This window comes from Cetorhinus maximus, chromosome 15 (assembly GCF_964194155.1).
Source record: "Cetorhinus maximus chromosome 15, sCetMax3.hap1.1, whole genome shotgun sequence".
NCBI classification, from domain to species: domain Eukaryota; kingdom Metazoa; phylum Chordata; class Chondrichthyes; order Lamniformes; family Cetorhinidae; genus Cetorhinus; species Cetorhinus maximus.
Window position 1 is genome coordinate 34,862,545 of NC_135893.1, and position 19,405 is coordinate 34,881,949.

Sequence of the window (19,405 nt, forward strand, 5' to 3'; positions counted from 1 at the left end):
TGTCGGCCAGAAAATAGAAATATCGAAGATGGTTAATGCAAGGATATATGGATCTAGTAAAGGATCTGGACCTTGTTCTTGATGTTGTCACTCACAGTGCATCCTTGGTTTCTGTCGGTGACTGACTAGGCCCTAACCCAGGATTTAGCTTTCTGTCAGCGCAGTAACTAAGAAGATCGCGCTGAAGTAACATCAGTTTACCAAGGAATGGAAGCATGCTTGTGGTAAGAATGAGAATGTGGAAGCACATTAGGGTGTTATGGTGAGAAGAATGGGAGGGTCAAAGTGTGAATGTTGTTTGACTAAGGATGGGATTCTTCAAAAGGAATTGACTTCAGCTGGGAAAAGCGAGAGAAAAGACCTGAATGGAAGACTGACAATGGCCAAACAGGCAACTGCCAGCAGAGGTAAGGATACGGGAATAAGATGTTTTAATCGTCCTTCTGCCAGTTTGGTGATAATCAGATTTTGAAAGTCATTTCTGTAAGAATGAATTCTGCTTCAATACTGTTGCTTATGTCAAGGAAACTGCCTCAAAACTCAGCAGACACCACTGTTCACCATCCCGTGGATCTCTTTAGTGGGGGAATTAAGAACTAGAATTACTGAATCCTAGGTACCAGTTCCCAGGTTGATCCTGCGTAAACAGTTGGGGTCAGCAACACAACCAAAAGACAAAAAAAAAGCTGTTGAAGGTGCCTTTAGATTACCATTCACAGTACAAAACTAGGATATTGCCTTGCATCTTCACTTCTGCATCCCAGGCTTTAGTGAGTATGGTTTTATTTAAGGTTTATTGAAGCAGTGAAGGGAACAAAGTTCTGTTCATAATATTATCATTAGAAAATATGATGTCTTCTATTTAAAGGCATATGTTATAAATGCATGGTATTATATCATTAGCAGTTCATGTCCGCCTATAACTTTATCAGTAATAAAGCCTATTGAATCCATGAATATTGGAAATGTGAGAGATAACCTGCTCTTTCAAACAAAATAATTCACTTTAAATGTAATGCTCGCTCACATATTTTGCAATCTGAATTTGCATCATTAGAGCAGAAAGTAGGCATAAGTAGCCCTGAAAATTGCCCGTAAACACTTTTTCATTTATTCGATTTAAGCTGATTTTATCTGTGTTATACTCACAGAATGCAGCGATAAATTACCAAACATTAATAGACTTTTTAACAATATGGCTACGCCTGAAAATTAAGTAATTTTTATGTCAAAAAGTTTTGAATCATCCAACAATGTGAATTGAGCAATCTTATTAGCAAAGCAAGAATTTAAGCGCTGCTAAAATATTGAGTTGTCAGATAATTTAAATGAAGCAACTTTGAATAGAGACTAGACAGGAGTTCAAAACCCTTAAGATGTATCTTAATGAAACGTAGGATGGGGTCAATAACAGCTTACTGCAGTATGGTTAGTGGACCTGATAATCTCAATAGAAAAGAAATTGCATCAAACCCTGAAGAGTCTAACTCCCCATCACATCACATATGGAACTTGCCAGATATCTAAATGTTATGTGAAAGGGGAGACCTGCATTATGAAAAGGTTCTTATTAGACTAAGTTTGTACATGAACCAGATAGAATAAGAAACAAATCTGCCTTCATAGCTCAAACTTTGCAAATGCCTGTCACAAAAGCTATGATTCCATTGTTGTGTTTATTATATTCCTAAAATGCTACATCTCCCAGTTTGTTCCCCTCCTTTCCTCTTTCATCTTGGAGTTATAGTTCAACGGCACCTAGTCCTTTCCCGTATTTTGCCCACATGGTAACTCTTCATGCGTGAGTCTGGTAAATGGGAGGCTGGCTGGCCATTCAACCATGGAGGGAAAGCACTTCCAAGGTCAGTTCCTGGTCAAGATGCACGTGCAAACGCTTCACAGCAGTGATCGATGGAAAGTAATCAGGAGTGGGAAGCTTGGCTGCTAGTTTCCACCCTCTCCCTGCCCCCCTTCCCTAGCCCAGTGCACTGAGGTTAATTGTGCCAAATCTAACTCAACACAGATCTGCAATGTTATCCGGATCTTCCTTTTTTTAAATGATTCATGGGATGTGGGCATCACTGGCTGGGCCAGCATTTATTGCCCATCCCTAGTTGACCTTGAGAAGGTGGTAGTGAGCTGCCTTCTTGAACCGCTGCAGTCCATGTGGTGTAGGTACACCCACAGTGCTATTAGGGAGGGAGTTCCAGGATTTTGACCCAGTGACAGTGAAGGAACGGCAATATATTTCCAAGTCAGGATGGTGAGTGACTTGGAGGGGAACTTGCAGGTGGTGGTGTTCCTGAGTAGTACCTAAGATCTTCCTGCTCTGTAAGGCTCAGAACCACAAGACAATTGGAAATTCCTCCGTGCTTTATGTGCAAACTGTAGAGTAAGGAGGAAAGAAGAGCAGCCAATGGGATCGTACATTATACTAAAGAAAGTTAATTCAAGCTGCAAATTTTATTAATCTTAAAGTGAATTGAAGACGGTTGAAAGTTCATTGGCACTGGTGTAATTTGCAGCCTGTAGCTATTACATTGGAATTAGCCTGAATCAGATCTGGGAGCTAAAATAATGAGAATATTATCAAACAGCTCATTCTGAGGATCTCTTTGATTACTTTCCTCCTGAATGCTGCTAGCGATGCCAGTGCTGGTGGCTTTCAGATAAAATGTTAAACTGAGGTCCTGTTTGTCTGCTCAGGTGAACTTGACACTCCTGTCACACTATTCAAAGAAGAGCAGGGAGTTCTCCCAGTGCTCTGAGGTGTCATTATTTCCTTCAGAAACAAATCATGATTTCTTCCTAGATGGGAAACCTTGCTCTTGTGTGCTGCAGTTCCTACTAAGTCACTGGAAGAGCTGTAGATGTTAAATTTTACACCTGGCTCAATCTTCCTTCCCTTTGAAGCCTCCTCCTCCTCCTTCAGGTACCAGGTTCCAAGACGGCATTGGCGACCATGGACTTCCATTGGATTGGTCCATGGTTATGTTTGGCAAAGTATTGCAGTCGTTTGCCTTCTGCAGTATGTCTGACCAGGAAACTCTCCTGTTCTTACCCCCTGCCATCAGACGTATTGGAAGGATTTATAAGCTGATAATCAACCTGTTCGACCATGTTATGAATGCACCTTCCATGGCCATCAAGTCCTGAAGTGGTAGTTGAACCCAGAGCTTCAGTTCCAGACATAGGGACACAAGACCTCCCATTGAAGCCAGGGTGTATAACAGGGGCGATACAGGTGTATCTTAAATGGAAGAAAGAGAAGCAGTGAGGTTTAGGGAGGTAATTCCAGAACTTGGGGCCTAGGCGGCTGAAGGCACAACCACCAATGGTGGACCGACTAAAATCAGGGATGCTCAAGAGGGTTTTCAAGCACTGTGTATTTTTTGGTCAGGTTTTTTTCTGTTTTATGCGTTATTCTTTTCATTTCAGTAAGTATTTTTTAGGTTTGGCTAGAGCCTTCTAAACGGAGTATTATTATCAGGCAAGGTTAAATCTCAAAGCGACAACCAGCCAGTCGGCTGCCCAACATGAAGCAATAGCAACAAGCTGCCCAACCAGAGTTCTCAGATCGTTTCCTCTAATAACTTTGAACAAAGCAAAGGGAACCTTATAAAATTAATTTATATTATCTTTTTTCTTACTTGCCTGTCATCTTCATTTTCCTTAGAGCAATCTGCTTATTTTCAATGCAGTGCCTTCACTTTATGTCATATAACCTCTGGGGTTAGGAATAGCAAGGTAAACATCCCAGCTTTACTGTCCGCACATCAGCAACATCCAGGTATGTCAGATTGAGGAATGGAATACTTTCCCAGTTTGGCATTAAGGACTCGCAGATTAGTCAGAGGACATTCTGAAATCAAAGAGCATCAAGTTTTCTCACTTCACCTGCCACACATTCTCAGTTTGTCAGATGAAGACTTATTGCCCTGTTTGCACTTCTAAAATCTGCCAAACTTGTATTTCCTCTGAGCAAGATTACCAAATTGTGAGTAGTTTTGGATGTAAATCCTGATTATAAGCAACTGGGCTGAGATTAACCAAGTCAACTTTGCTTGGAATTCTTTGCAAAGGCAGCATAAAGTTTTACCCCTTCAATCTAGGCTGGATTCTTACTGAACTCCCCGAGGGGAATGGGCAGTGTTAACACAATGTACCATTCAGAGGAGAACCCTTTTGGTCTCCCTAAAGTTCACTATGGACTTAATTGTTCAAAATAAGATGATATTTCTACTCGCCTCTGAAAAAGGGAAATCTTGGAATGTGATTTTTCAAACTGCACAATTATGATTTTCCAATGTGTCCTCTGTGTACATGTGGCAGATTCTCCATTAACGTTGTTTGGTGCTCATTACACTTACCAGCTTGCTGTGTGCAAATATGCTGCAAAGCACAACAGATGGAATCAATTTGCAACCCCTTGTAATGTGGGTTGGAGCCCCTTGGGGCATGTAAACAGGGCAAAAGAAAGTACTTCTCCAGGGCTCGTTTATGCTGGAGATTAAGAGATTAATTTTCCAAACAAATTTTCTGCATGCGAACATCCCACATTTTGTAGGCATGCTGTACAGTTCTTACGGAGACAGGAAAAACATTATTCACTGCTGTGTTCCACACGATTTTGAAAGTATGTGCTTTTTGCACTTGATCAGTAACATGATATAAATTGTAATTTGTCAGGTGATGAATAGGCACCTAGAAAACACTATGGTTATAGAATTATACTGCATTGAGACAAAACGTTTGGCCAACGGTGTCTATGCTAGTTCGCCAAAAGATCTATCCATTATGACTTTAAAAGCCTTCTAAAATGTTCTTTTTCAGACCTGAATCCACTTATCCCTTTACTGCTTTTTCTGATATTTTCTGCTAGGGTATTCCAAGTCCTCCCATAACTCACTGTAGGCCTAGAATTTGCTTAGCAAGGGTAAATAAAATGCAGGTGAAGAGACTGAAGTAACCATCAATAATTATCACAAGTTTGGTAGCCCAATCTGTTCGAATACACATTTTGCTTTTTAAAACACGTTTTATTTAACCTGAATTGGATCCTCAAGTGTAAACCTCAACCTGAGGTGTAAGATGGTGAAGAATAATTAGAGTTCACACTGGAATCCCTCACGAATGGCTCCAGTCAGACACATGACTTCAGCAGCATGACACAGACCTTTCTAAAAGATCTGCTGAATCAAGCAAAAAAAGAGAAATGTTAGTTATCACTTTAGGATGTGAATGAACAACTTTTAGTGAATGACATTCCTCTTGCCCCAGTACTCATCTACGCACTGTGAGTAAAATTCAACTTCAGCAAAGGCAAAATGGGAGGTAGCATATCGTGTGCTTGATTCATACCTGCTAGACTTTACAACTGTCAATATTGACCCGACTGTCGATACGGACCCCACTGTTGGTATCAACCCCCAACTGTCAATATGGATCCCAGTGACGGTATCAACCCCAACTGTCAATATGGACCCTAGTGCCATTATCAACCCCGACTCTTGATACAGACCCCACTGTCGATACCAACTCCTGACTATCAATAAGGGCCCCCACCGTCGATACCAACTCCCGACTGTCGATAGAGACCCAAGCAGTTCAGAGAAGGTTCACTAGGTTGATTCCTGGGGTTAAGGTGTTGTCTTTTGATGAAAGGTTGAGCACGTTGGGCCTCTACTCACTGGAGTTTAGAAGAATGAGAGGTGATCTTATTGAAACATTTAAAATTCCGAGGGGGCTTGACAGGGTGGAATCTGAGAGGATGCTTCACCAGGGAAGTCTAGAACTAGGGGGCACAGTTTCAACATAAAGGGTCACCCATTCAAGACACAGGATTGTTACTGGAATTCTCTTCTACAAAGAGCAGTGGAAACTGGGTCATTGAATATATTCAAGGTAGAGTTAAACAGATTTTTGATTGGCAAGGGGGGTCAAGGATTATGGGGGCCAGAGAGGAAAGTGGAGTTAAGGCCACAATCAGATCACCCATGATCTTATTGAATGGTGGAGCAGGCTCCATGGGTCAAATGGCCTACTCCTATTTCTTATTATCTTAAGTCTCTAGACTGTCAATGCAGAGCCCAACTGTGAATATGAATACTGATGATCAGTGTGAACACTATCAACTCACTCTACATTCCTGACCATTAATCATGTCCTGAGACCATTGTAAATAAACAGGAAAACTGTGTTGTTCATGACTTCCAGTCCAGTGTACATTATAGAATACAAATCAGTGTAGATCTGGGAGTGTAGAGGCACCAATTATCCCACTGCAGGATTTAGATGACAGCATCAGGTTTATGCTGTTTATAAACACGGCCTGAATCCCAAGGTCAGACTATTATCTTCAAAGATCTCTAATGTACAAAACACTTTTATACAATCTTTACCGGTGGGGGGGGGGGCCGTGGTTTATTTTCAATTTAGCAATTTTCTTTGGTTGTGGGATTTATTGGCTAGGGCACTCTATTCAGTTTGTGCACAATTATCAAGCATTGAATGAAAGATTATTGAATACAATAAACACAACAGTCAAGGAAGGATCTGTAGAAACTCTACTGAAATTAGAAATTCTAATAAAAATTAAGAGCTTTAATTCTCTAATCCAATTTTTAAACATTCAACATTAAAACAGAACAAAAAAAATTATACAATTGGAAGGTTGTGCACAATTGAAAAACTGAAAAGGTGCTTCAGAACTCAAAAGGATAACAACCATAAAAATGCAGAACATCACCTCCTTCTTTGAGCAGTATTCAAAATCAGTGTTCCTATGGGAAAGTGTAGTATCTCATACAGTCATTGCTGGTAAGAACTGATATCAGCAATTTCCTACGTCGGGTACACAGAGTCAACATTAAATACTTCCACACAAAGTATAGCCTGATTAGATACTTAGTCACAACCTCAGGACGCAGCATCTTGCTGTACCAGTTCATTACAATAGTTCACACACCAGCCAGCCTGTGCAGATGCATGGAAACATCATCTGCATGTTCCCCTCTAAGCCACTCGCCTTTCTGACTTGGAAATATATCCCTGTTCCTTCACTGTGCTTGAGTCAAAATCCTGCAACTCCCTCCCTAACAGCACTGTGGGCATACCTACACCGCATGGACTGCAGCCGTTCAAGAAGGTGGCTCACCACGATCTTCTCAAGGACAATAAGGGATGGGCAATAAAAAAGCTGGCCTAGCCAGCGATATCCACATCCCGTGAAAGAATAACAGGAAACCTCTCTGAGTGATTTTGCTGAGTAGGGCCAAAGTTGTATTGGGCTATAGGCCTGTGTTTGCTAAGAATTGCACATGGGACTCTCAAAGCCAACAAATCTCCTCCATTGTCCTAGATTTGATTCAAGCCCAGGCCCCAGACGTGAAAGGCCAGTGTCAATCTCACCTAAATGCTCAATTTTAATTGTCTCCTACTTGATGCCTTCCTAGAATAAGACAGATGCACGCCAATAAACAAGATTGATTTTATTCTTTAAAAGATTATGTGAAAATAACAGATTTCCATAAAGTGCTAATCAGTAGCAAATCTTTGAAATATAAAATGAATTGCACAAATAATACTGGAAAATATTGTATACACCCCAGTTTGATTGTAGTGAATCAGCATAATCTCTTCTTAAAAATATATTTTGTACTATTTATTCATAACAAAAAGGATCAAGTTATCCAGACAGTTTCAAAAGTAAATTCACACCTTTGGACCTACCCATAGGTTTCCTATGATGCCAGCAGTGTATTACTACTGAGGTGACTTTACCTGCTAGAAAACACAAAGGCACAATGTTCAAAATAAAAATATCTAAGGTCTCGAATATTTTTCTCCATACAAAAAAAAAGTTTCTCATTAACATCGTGCCTTTATGTGCTTTCAAACCAATATTTGACTAACTGGCTGCCAGTGTGGACAATGCCTGTGAGTGTGGATGCCGACTGTCAGTGCAGTCATTCCCTGTAAGTCTGCACATCAAAACCAGGGTGAAATTATCATCAACCCCACACCTTGGGTCAAAGGCCCCACAGAATGCTCGATTTGGGGATTCCAAGTCTTTTTATTTTATCATCAGAAATCCTGACTGGCCCAGTTACATGTCGTAGAGTCCAAAATAAGCTTCCTTTATTCTCTGGCAACATTGACTAAACCTCTATCGGCTGATCTTAAACATGCCATTTCCGTATTATTACCCTATCTGAAGAGGTTGAGATAAACCAAAATTCTCCATTAACACACTGACTGCTGATTTCTGTGGTGTCAGAATCCAGACAACCAACCAAAATATAACATGAATGCGGACTGTACTTAGTCACTGTTGAGTAATGTTAGCTACCAATTAAATGAAAAAGGAAAACCACAGAGGTGAGGGTATCAGCAGGAACAGTGTGTGTGTGTGTTGGGAGCTGAGGGTACCAGCAGGAACAATGTGTATGTGAAGTGGGGCGGCGGTGGCGGGGGGGGGGGGGGGGGGGGCATGAGGGTGAGGGTCCCAGCAAGAGCTTCATTTTAAGGTGCACATTGGGAGTTGTTAATCAGGGTCCTTCCACCTGAGAACATTCTGCCTTTTTTTCTTTTATAAATAAAGCATCAATAAGCAGCAACAGCTGGTATTTATGTGGCATCTTGAACATCATAAAATGTCCTGAGGTGATTCACATTGGAGAGCACAGGCCAAATTACAGTAGTAGATTTTGAAAAGGTAAGCCATGGCACATTTTGAAGAGGATTTTGAAAACAGGAAGAGGAGGACTGAAGCAAAGGGACTTAAGGACCAAACTTCGGAGAACTGGGTCATTACAGGTGCTGGCTCCACCATCGAGTGACGAGCATTGGGTGAGACGATACACAGAGGCCACAGCTAAAAGACAGTAAGATATGAGTTGAGACACAAGACTGTAGAGGTTGAAGAGGTCAGGTAAGGTGAGGCCATGGAGGGGTTTGTAAATGATGACAAGGATTTTAAGTTTTAAGTGCTGGAAACTGAAAGTCATTGGAGGTTGGTGATGATCGGTGATGAGTGAGAGGACTTAGAGCAGGACAGTAGATGGAAGGTGAAGTTCTGAGTGTTTTGGGGTTTGTTTAGGATGGAGCTTGGGAGACGGGTGAGGAGTATGTTGGAGGAGGGGAACCTTGAGGTAACAAAAATGTAGATAATGCAATGTGAGTGAGGTGGGTGGGAGGTAGGCAACACTATGGAAGGAGTAGTAAGCAGTCGTAGAGATAAGTCAGGCATGAAACTCCTATACGATCCATCACTAAGATCGCTAAAGGGGAAAGACTTTTTAACATTTTGGGAGAGAACTATATTGCGATTGGAGCCAGAGTCTGAAACGTAAATGGAGTGATTGCGGCCCATGATATAATACCAATCATTATATCCAATCTGAAGCAGGGCACAAGTCAGGGAAAAGTCACTTGTACGGAAATTTAAAGTGGAGTTTTAACCTTTTCCTGGGCAGCAGTCATGCTTTATCCAAGAGTCATTCTGCTGACATTCCAGGATATGCACACCAGGCTTTAGCGTGACCGTTCTTCCAGTGAGCTTGTGGAGGCTGAGGTAAAGGTTCTTGTCTCTTTTCAAAATGCAGTCACATCAAACACGGCGGGGTATCAGGCACTTATAGTTTTTATTGGTATGTAATTTTCACGCAATAAGTTGCTTCATTCTTTTCAGCCTGGTCATTAATTAGAATCAGGATTTCCTCCATGCCAGGATTCTGGCCTGGTGCAAACCGAAGGCCTATGTGGTAAGTCTCTCCACCACCAAGCTGAAAAAAAATTAAAACTTTATGTAAAATATTACAGTTCTGTACTCAGAAACATGACAATTAATGTCCATGACAATATATTACAGACAGCCTTTTACAGTAAACATAGACTTAAAAATGAATTGCTAGAATTTCTGCAAGGGTTCTGCCCACCTGCTGGGTCAGTGCAAACCTGGAGAAAGGCTGAAAATGCCCTCTCTTGGACTTTTCATTGATTTTCTGCCCAGGTTACAGCAGGAGGTTGGGGAATCTGCATGGAAATGTTATCCCAGTGAATTCTATACTCAAAAAGCTGAGGGATGGTGGTGCTGCAGAATGAAACCTATTTCACTTCAGTCAGCCGGAGTTGACACCCAGCGCTCCCAGCTCATGCTTCAGCTTCATTAGATGCAGAGTCCTGTTCTGCCCCAATGTCTGATGCTATGGCTAGCTTGCAGAATTCGTCTCATATTTAAATAGCTTATTTTCATCATTTGTTTTCCTCTGTCCTGCATTCAGCCAGTTATTTAATGATGGCCCAGATCTGAAAGGGCTTTTGACAGTGAACTGCACCACACAGAGCAGGTGTTTGCTGGCATTACCTCTCCAAATCTGACCATAACTTCAGATTAAGGTGGAAATCCTGAAATAGTGATTTGTCATTCATTGCTCTGCCATAGGTGGTGCTGTGGACATCCCTCCAGTGTTTCCCTGCGCCCCCAAAGCACCCTACCACCACCCCCAGAGACAGCAATCCGACAAACAGCAAAAATCAATTGATTTGAAGAGCTTCCCCTTTTCCGCAATCCTATCATAGTTGGAAACCTTATAAAAAGTTTAGCCTTGTTCAATGAGATGTAACTGGGTTTTAAACGGTAATAACTACTGCTGAACAACTGATCTGGCCCTGAAAAAATAATTTTATATTTGTGGAATGTCATTACATGGCTCCAAGATTAATTACTAGATTTTTCTAAAACTAGAATTTTTAAATTATCTTTTTTAAGTTTGTTCACGATATTTCAGCTTTGACCTTAACCCCTTGTGTATGTCCCCAGTCTTTATTTTGTTCTCTGTAAAATTTTTGAAAGATGATATGATTACGAGTGTTTTTCATATCCTGGTTGGCTGGGTGAGAATTTTTCAATGTGACTGGGTGTTTGGTCAGCTTTGTGTCATCAATAAAGCTCCATGCCAGGAACCCCCATTAAATAATCAATTGCACAGCAGGACAGGTAATGTTCTCGTCACAGAGATTGTTAGATCTCTCAGTCAGGCTCTCTGTGAAGTCAGTGGCTAGCACGTTTGTTAACTGCAAAATTAAGGCCATAAATACAGATCATCTTAGTCCTGTATAGCTCTCCAAAGAGTAGACAAGGAGAAAAGGCAATTTGGCCCAGCAAAGTTAATTCATAGCACACTAATATTACCAATGTAGGAGGTCTTGTGGCACAGTGGGTAGCATCCTTGCCTCTGAGCCAGAAGTTCTGGGTTCAAGTCCCACTCCAAGACTTGATGTCCAAGGAAGGTGCGTTCAGAATGTGGCCAAACAGGTTGATTATCAACCCGTAAATCCTAGACCTATGGCAGGCAGTAAGAGCTGGAGAGTCTCCTGGTGAGCCATGCTTGATGTAAAGTGGTGCCCCTCAAGCTATGGTTTCTGGTGACAGGCAGGTGACCTGATCCAGGAAAAACTAGCTATGTAAACAGACACAAGCGCTTGATTTGTCTGCCTCATGTGCCACTAGGCACGAGGGAATGAAGGAAGGAATATTACCAGTATTTTGAACTCTCTGCAGCCTTGTCTAAAAGATTATTCTAAATATCAAGTTAAATAAAGAAGTTCTTATCAGTATTTGTTAAATTTACTCTTCATTAACTTAAATTTGTAAACCTGGTTCTGTAACCCTGATTTACTTGGAAGTAATAATTTGGATTTACCTATTTAGAGAAAAGAGGAAATTATACAGTGCTTCCTCAGGACACATTATAACCAATGGTGCACTTTTAAAGCGCTATGTTAGGTGAACTGTTACATAAGTAAATATGATAATCAATATGTGGGCAACAGAGGTTCCAGAAACAGTGAATGAATGAACGAGCAGTTTTCAGTAGATTGAGAAATGAATATTGGCCAGAATCAGGAAAATCTGCTGCTTTTCTCTAAATGCTGCCATGGGATCTTTCAAATCCACGTGAACAGGCAGATGGAGTTTTAGTGTCTTATCCAGAAGACTGAATTTCCGACTGAAGCCTCAGCCTAGATTCTGTGCTTCAGTGCCTGAGGATGTGTTTGAACCCACAGCCTCAGAGGCAAGCAAGTTACCAACTGAGCCAAGCTGACACATCATACCATGCCTCGAACAGTACAACCTAATGATATGGCCTGCGTTTGAGGAAGAAAAGCTAATCTTGGAAACAAGGTCTGAATCATCTGGTCCCACCTACAGCAGGAAGCTTGACGGACAGGGGTACTTACTTTGGTGGGAGGCCAAAAATCAGTTTCCTGGCGGCAGGATGAAATTTTGCAATTATGTTCTCGGGACTGGAAAGGTGGGTCAGGCTTCCTGACGAAGTGTTGGCAAGCCCAGCTGCATGCCTCTGCATGTCATGCATGCTCATTAAAAGGCCAGCTCATCAGAATTAAGCCTCCTCTCCAAATTAAGTTCACCGCCAACAAGAAATTAGAATGTTCACATTTAGAACTGCATATAAGTGGCATGCACCTGGCGAGTGAGGATGCATACGCACCTCTTTAATCCAACACTCAATCCCTCTTGCAGTCAAGCCTAACTTGTCCATTGCCTCCTTACTTGCAGCCTTCACCTGTACGTTAGCTTAAAATTAGAATTGAACAAGGGCAGCCAGGAACAATTGAACATGCCCAGATCATCATTCTTCTAATATCTAGGAAAATCTCTAGTTTACTATTGTTAAGACCACAGTGCAGAGCTTCACCTTTTCAACCCTGAAACTGCATCTACAGTATTCCTTGCCACTCAAATAGCCTGTTTAACTCCCTTTGAGGTCTCTTTGCATCCTACCACATCTCACATCAGGGCAACAGAGGCAGGAGATGCTAGTGCTGTTGGAGAGGGTTTAAACTAATTCAGCAGGGGTGTGGGAACCAGGAGAGAATATTAGAAAGTAATACCAGGGTGCGCAGAATGCTGGGAGAGGCAGATAGCACTAAAATAGAGGATAGTAAGTTAATAGATGGAGCCAGAGTAAGGGAGCAAATAATGAAGTCTAAATCAGGGTTACACTGCATGTATGTGAATGCACAGAGTATAGTCATTAAAATTGGGGAGTTACAGGCACAGATTACCTTGTGGGATTATGATGTTGTGGCGATAACGGAGACCTGGCTTAAGGAAGAACAGGTCTGGGTGTTAAATATTCCCGGTTACAAGGTGTTCAGAAAAGATAGGAAAAGGAAGAAAGGAGGAGGGGCGGTGTTTTTGGTTAAAGAGAGTATTGCAGTACTGGAGAAAGAAGATGTGTCAGAGGATTCAAGGACAGAATCAATTTGGCTAGAGCTAAGGAATAAGGAGGGTGCAATTACATTGCTCAGTGTAGTATATAGACCACCACCTAGTGGGAAGGATATAAAGGAACAAATCTGCAAGGAAATTACAGAGAAGTGTAAAAATCATAGAGTAATTATAATGGGGGACTTTAATTAACCATATATAGGCTGGGATAGTAGTAGTGTATGGGGCAGTGAGGGACAAGCATTCCTAGATTGTGTTCAGGAGAATTTCCGACAGCAGTATGTGTCCAGTCCAACAAGAAAGGAGGCACTGCTAGACCTGGTTCTTGGGAATGAGATGGGCCAAGAAGATCATGTGACAGTGGGGGAATATTTAGGGGACAGTGATCATTGTATTGTAAGGTTTAGGATGACAGTGGAAAATGACAGAGTAAGAATAATCAACTGGCAGAGAACAGACTTCAAAGGGGCAAGAACAGAGCTGGGCCGGATAGACTGGAATCAAAGTTTGGCAGGAAAAACAGTAGCTGAACAATTATAGGAAAGTTATAGGCTACCTTCAAAGAGGAGATGGTTTGGGCACAGTCAAGGTATGTTCCCTCAAAAGGGAAGGGTAGGACAAACAAATCCAGAGCTCCCTGGATGACAAAGGAGATAGAAATTAAGTTAAAGAAGAAAATGTGTGCTTACGACAGGTGTCAGGTTGCAAATACAATTGAGAACCAAGCTGAATACAGAAGGTTCAGAAGGGATGTGAAAAAGCATATACGAGTAGCAAAGAGGGATTATGAAAAAAGACTGGCAGCTAACATAAAAGGAAATCCCAAAATATTCTATATGCACATCAATAGTAAGAGGGTGGTAAAAGGAAGAGTAGGGCCTATTAGGGACCAAAAAGGGGATTTATACACAGAGGCAAGAGGCATGGCTGAGGTGTTAAATGAATACTTTGCATCTGTCTTTACCTAGAGGCAAATGCTGCCCAGGCCATGGTGACAGAGGAGGAAACACAGTCACTAGGAGGGTTTAAAGTTGATAAGGAGGAGGTATTGGATAAGCTGTTGGTACTTAAAGTTGATAAGGCACTGGGGCCGGGTGAGATGCATCCAAGAATATTGAAGGAAGTGAGAATGGAAATTGCAGAGGCACTGGCCTCTTTCAATGGTTCCCTGGGTTCTGGGCAGGACTGGAGAATTGCAAACATTACGCCCTTGTTCAAAATAGGTTGGAAAGATCTGCCCTGCAATTACAGACCAGTCAGTTTAACTTCGGCGGTGGGGAAACTTCTAGAAACAATTATTCGGGATAGAATTAATAGTCAGATGGAAAAATGTGATTGATTCTAAAGAGTCAGCATGGATTTGTTAAAGGAAAATCGTGTCTAACTAACTTGCTGGAGTGTTTTGAAGAGATAACAGAGATGGTTGATGAGGGCAAGGCCGTTGATGTGGTGTATGTAGACTTCCAAAAGGCATTCAATACAATGCCACACAACAGACTTGTGAGGAAAGTTATAGGTCATGGAGTAAAAGGAACGGTAGCAACGTGGATACAAAATTGGCTGAGGGATAGGAAACAGAGAGTAATGATTAATGGGTATTTTTTGGGCTGGAAGAAGGTTTGTAGTGGAGTTCCCCAGGGGTCAGTATTGGGACCCTTGCTCTTCCTGATATATATAAATGATCTAGATCTTGGTGTGCAGGGGACAATTTCAAAGTGTGCAGTTGACACAAAACTTTGGAGAATTGTAAACTGTGAGAAAGACAATGTAGAACTTCAAAAGGACATTGACACATTGGTGGAATGGGCAGATAGGTGGCAGGTAAAGTTCAATGCGGAGAAGTGTGAGGTGACACACTTCAGTAGAAAGAACACAGACAGTATAAAATAAAGGATACTATTCTAAAGGGTGTGCAGGAGCAGAGAGACCTGGGTATACATGTACATAAGTCATTAAAGGTGGCAGGACAGGTAGAGAGAGCTGTTTCTAAAGCATACAGTATTCTAGGCTTCATTAATAGGGGCATAGAGCACAAGAGCAGGGAGGTGATGATGAACTTATATAAGACACTTGTTAGACCTCAGCTGGAGTATTGTGTACAGTTCTGGGCACCACACTATAGGAAGGATGTGAACGCATTGGAGAGAGTGCAGAAGAGGTTTACGAGAATGGTTCCAGGGATGACACGCTTCAGTTATGAGGAAAGATTGGAGAAGTTGGGACTGTTTTCCTTGGAGAGGAGAAGGCTAAGAGGAGACTTGAAAGAAGTTTTCAAAATCATGAGGGGTCTGGACAGAGTAGATAGTGAGAAACTGTTCCCACTTGTGAATGGATCGAGAGCCAGAGGGCACAGTTTTAAAGTGTTTTGCAAAAGAAGCAAATGTGAGGTGAGAAAAAACTTTTTCACACAGCGAGTAGTTATGATCTGGAATGCACTGCCTGAAAGTGAGGTGGAGGCAGGTTCAATTGAGGCATTCAAGAGGGCATTGGATGATTACTTAAATAGAAACAATGTACAGGGTTATGGGGAAAAGGCAGGAGATTGGCACTAAGTTAAAATGCTCAGAGAGCCGATGCAGACACGATGGACCGAATGGCCTCCTTCTGCACCATAACAATTCTGAGATTCTGAACAGTCTGTGCAGACATCATTTTCAGAGCTCAGAACATGGTGAGCTTCAAGTAATGGATTGCATGAATCATGCCCGGACTGCACACTCCCAAATGATGCAGTGAATGTCATGATGGTGCATCCTCTGAGGCATCATCCTCAGAGGTAAGGTTGAAGATGGGTCTGTGGCTGGTCTCTCTTCTTTGCCTCCCCCTTTTCTTGTTGGTACCTGGAATGGAGGAAAGAAAGATTTAGTGGATGCCTATGCAGGCTCCCTCATCTACATTTCACTCTGTCGGTGCATCTAACAACTGCAGACTAGAGGCATCCTCACTGGCTTCCTGGAGGACTCCTGTCTCACCTTCAGTGAAAGCACAGTCCCACTCCTCCCCAGCTAGTCCTGCTGCCTCCTCTGCCCAGCTACTTAGCATTCTAATACCTGGCAGTCCACCGCTGGTCTGGGCCTGCTCCCTCCTGTTGTGAGCAATAATAACAATCACCACCCTTTGCTCATACAGTACAAATTGTTGCTCCCTTTGAAATTTGGCATTCTTCCTGATGGGCACAAGACAGAAAGCTTCGACAGCATGGGTGGAATCTTCTGCTCTCGCTGATGGCGAGCTTGGAGGCAAGAAGGGCATGGGCTTTGGCGGGATGGTGATATGTCCGAACCCCACCACCTTCCTCCCTCCGCCCGAATGAAGTTCTGGACGGGAAAGCCCATGGTTAACCTTCCTGCCCCACTGCCAATTGAGGATCTTAAGTTGCCAATTAAGGAGCTCTTAAGGGTCTCATCCCACCGCTGCTGATATTAACCCAGTGGCAGGTGGGACGGTCACCATGTGGTGTGCAGCCACTACCCTTCGGCGGTGGGGGGGTTCCTCAATCAAAGGCACTCAGTGCTTCATCGAGGGACTGGATATGGGGAAGGGGGTGGGCACTGAGAGCCCAACCCTCCCCTTGCCTCCGACACCCATGCCCCCCTTTCCCTATGCCCTCCACCCCGTGACCCCCACACCAGCCCCACCCGACTCCAAAATCATTTACCTTTTGTCCTGGGTGCTCCATGATCCGGGGCATCCAGGAGGTCTTCTTTCAGCTGCAGCCACAGCTTCCTCCGTGATTGGCCGGCAGCTCTTCCTAGGCGAAACTTCCGCCCCTGGGGACCCGATTCTACAAGGCCCGCCACTGGCCTCGCCACTGCCTGTTTGGTGGGCTTTCTGGAAAAGAGGCAGTGTTGGTCTTTCACCAGTTCTCCAGCCAGCAGGCGAGACTGTTGATGCCTCAGCAAGATTCCGCCCCATGTCTCTTTTATCCAGCAAGTTTCAACATTCACACCTGATCTTGTGGGAAACAAGAAATTCTGCTAAATTAAATTATGTACAGCCCTCACCTCAAAAGAGTCCTCTTTGTACTGGAGTAAATCAGGGCGGTTGGTCTGCAGGAAGTACATCCTTTTGTTAGGGTAGGGATTGGTGTAACTGATGCGCTTGTTGCTACCTTTCCCTTCTCCGACGGGAATAGAGATCTCAAAAGCCTTTGAACAAAGAAAACAGCCTTAATACAAACTGCAGAGTGAGAAGCCAGAAAGACTGGTATGTTAACTCTATTACTTGACCCCAATGTTTGTCAACATTCCCACATCAAAAGTACAAAGGAGGAGATTGAAGACTTTTTTCATTCGTCACCTAACGGTCAACATGAGGCTGATTATTTGTCCCGCTCCCTCATACCACACAGACTGGGCCATGTTTCTCTCACTGAGAGCTCAGAGGCACAGATGTCAATCGCAGCAGCCCTGACACTGCTTCAGCTCAGATCAACAATTTATGAGCAATCTGGGTTGAAGCTCACACCTCCCTGGTCTAGAGAGCTCAGTTCCACATTAGTCCATGCATTTAACAACTGAGGAATCAAGGCAATCCAAGAAGCTCAGTTATAATAGGCAAAAAAACCAAAAGGAGTAGAGATCTATTCTGGACAGTCGGGCAGAAATGCCTCTGTCATCTTGTACACGCCTGCGCGATAGCCATGTTTCATGCTACTGCCCAAATTTATTTTCTCCCTTAAAGTGTCAGGTTTTTCCCAATGTTGGATGCTTCACCCGCAAAGCAACACAATTCACCTACATATGTTGGCAGTGAGTTTGAGCAGCAGCTGCTCTGGGACTTGAGAGCCCGACCACATTGAGTTCAGACGCAAAGCTCAAATCCAGCAGTCCCAGGGTCAATGCAATTCATTCTCAACAGTTCATTCTCAATGTTCAAGGAAGGCTTGCCTTGGTGATATCTAATGCCTCCTACTTTAAGGAACAAAATGCACCCTCTAAATCTTATTGCGTTTATGACTAAATTACTTAACATGACTGAAAAATCCAGTACTTTATCAACACAAAGAGGCAGTAGAATCCTTTTACTGGCATAAATTAATTGGACTAAAATGTTCAATTGGCATTACGTTATGTTTAGGCTGCTAAAGCGCCACTTCTTTCTGCATAATTAACATTTCACATCTGCATGGCATCATGAACGAGGAGCACAGTCTGGGCAAAGGAGGCATCAGGATGAGGGGTATTGGGCAGAGGAGGTATCGCGGCTGAGAAAGTATTGGGACAGAGGGAGTGTTGGGGCTGAAGGAGACAGAAGCAGCTAAGCTCAATTTTAGATGCAAGTAAGGCCAGGAGCTGCTGATACTTGGCAGTGTGGGAGAGGACACAGATAATAAGAGGAAACGAAAGAAGGCAGTTACTAATGGGCAAGAGATGTCCTCATTTATAAGAAGGGATTCATTAAGAGCAGATTGGAATGGTGGAGAGGATAATCTCCCATTGACATATTTGCTCCTAATAAAGATGTAACCACTTAAAAAATCATTACCTTGCAGATAGAGGGCTGCCTACAAGTTAAGCAGATAAGCCAGGATGCAACCAACTGTCGGAAATCTACATCCACGACATTCAGGTAGATACTCCTATCTCCTTCTTTCTGAGGCCGTATACTAATGTGCAGGTCCTTTACAGTGCGTGGTGGAAGCAAGAAGACATCTGATGGTACAGTCTAGGTGATAATAAAAACAACATTACACAGCTTTCCACCATCTATTTATGAATTTATATTTCTAAACATTAATCTTGAAAGATTCACAAAGACTGGCTGCTTATTCTTAATGGAATACGTTCTATGAATGCATCTGTTTCTGCCACCGCATCCAAGTGGCCATTTGTCAAGTGTGGGCTTTTTTAGAACATAAACGCCTCTGCCAGGTTTGCCCTATCCTCACTCCAACCCCATGATTTGCAGCTGTGGTCAGACTGCTTAATGTATTTGCTTCTCTTTAGCTCAAAGGTACCAAGTATTATACTCATGCCCGACTAACTTAGCTCAGCTCTCGATCAAAACTGGGACCTTTCTGGTCTGTGATCTTTATTTGTACACTGGACAGTGAACTCTTAGAGGGTGCTTAAATGTACGGCTCCTGAGATTGTAATGTTGGCGCAGAGGTCAGCTCATTAACTCACTTTGGTTCCCAGCACACCC

General features: G+C 42.7%; 1 protein-coding gene across 8 annotated transcripts in view; it reads right to left on the bottom strand.

Moving 5' to 3' along the window:
• Positions 1 to 7,198: 7,198 nt before the first annotated feature.
• nphp4 (nephronophthisis 4) overlaps positions 7,199 to 19,405 on the bottom strand; it is a 504,277-nt gene continuing 492,070 nt past the window's right edge. For 3 of the 8 annotated variants that reach the window (XM_078558221.1, XM_078558220.1, XM_078558218.1), the window contains 3 exons: positions 18,746 to 18,925; positions 17,263 to 17,406; positions 13,587 to 13,895 (listed from right to left, as the gene is read on the bottom strand). In XM_078558221.1, the coding sequence (XP_078414347.1) occupies positions 13,719 to 13,895; positions 17,263 to 17,406; positions 18,746 to 18,925 (501 nt within the window). In that variant the 3' untranslated portion in view covers positions 13,587 to 13,718. Of the gene's footprint in view, positions 9,786 to 13,586; positions 13,896 to 17,262; positions 17,407 to 18,745; positions 18,926 to 19,405 lie in introns of those variants that run through there. The other 5 variants (XM_078558224.1, XM_078558219.1, XM_078558222.1 and 2 more) reach the window with 3 other exon arrangements.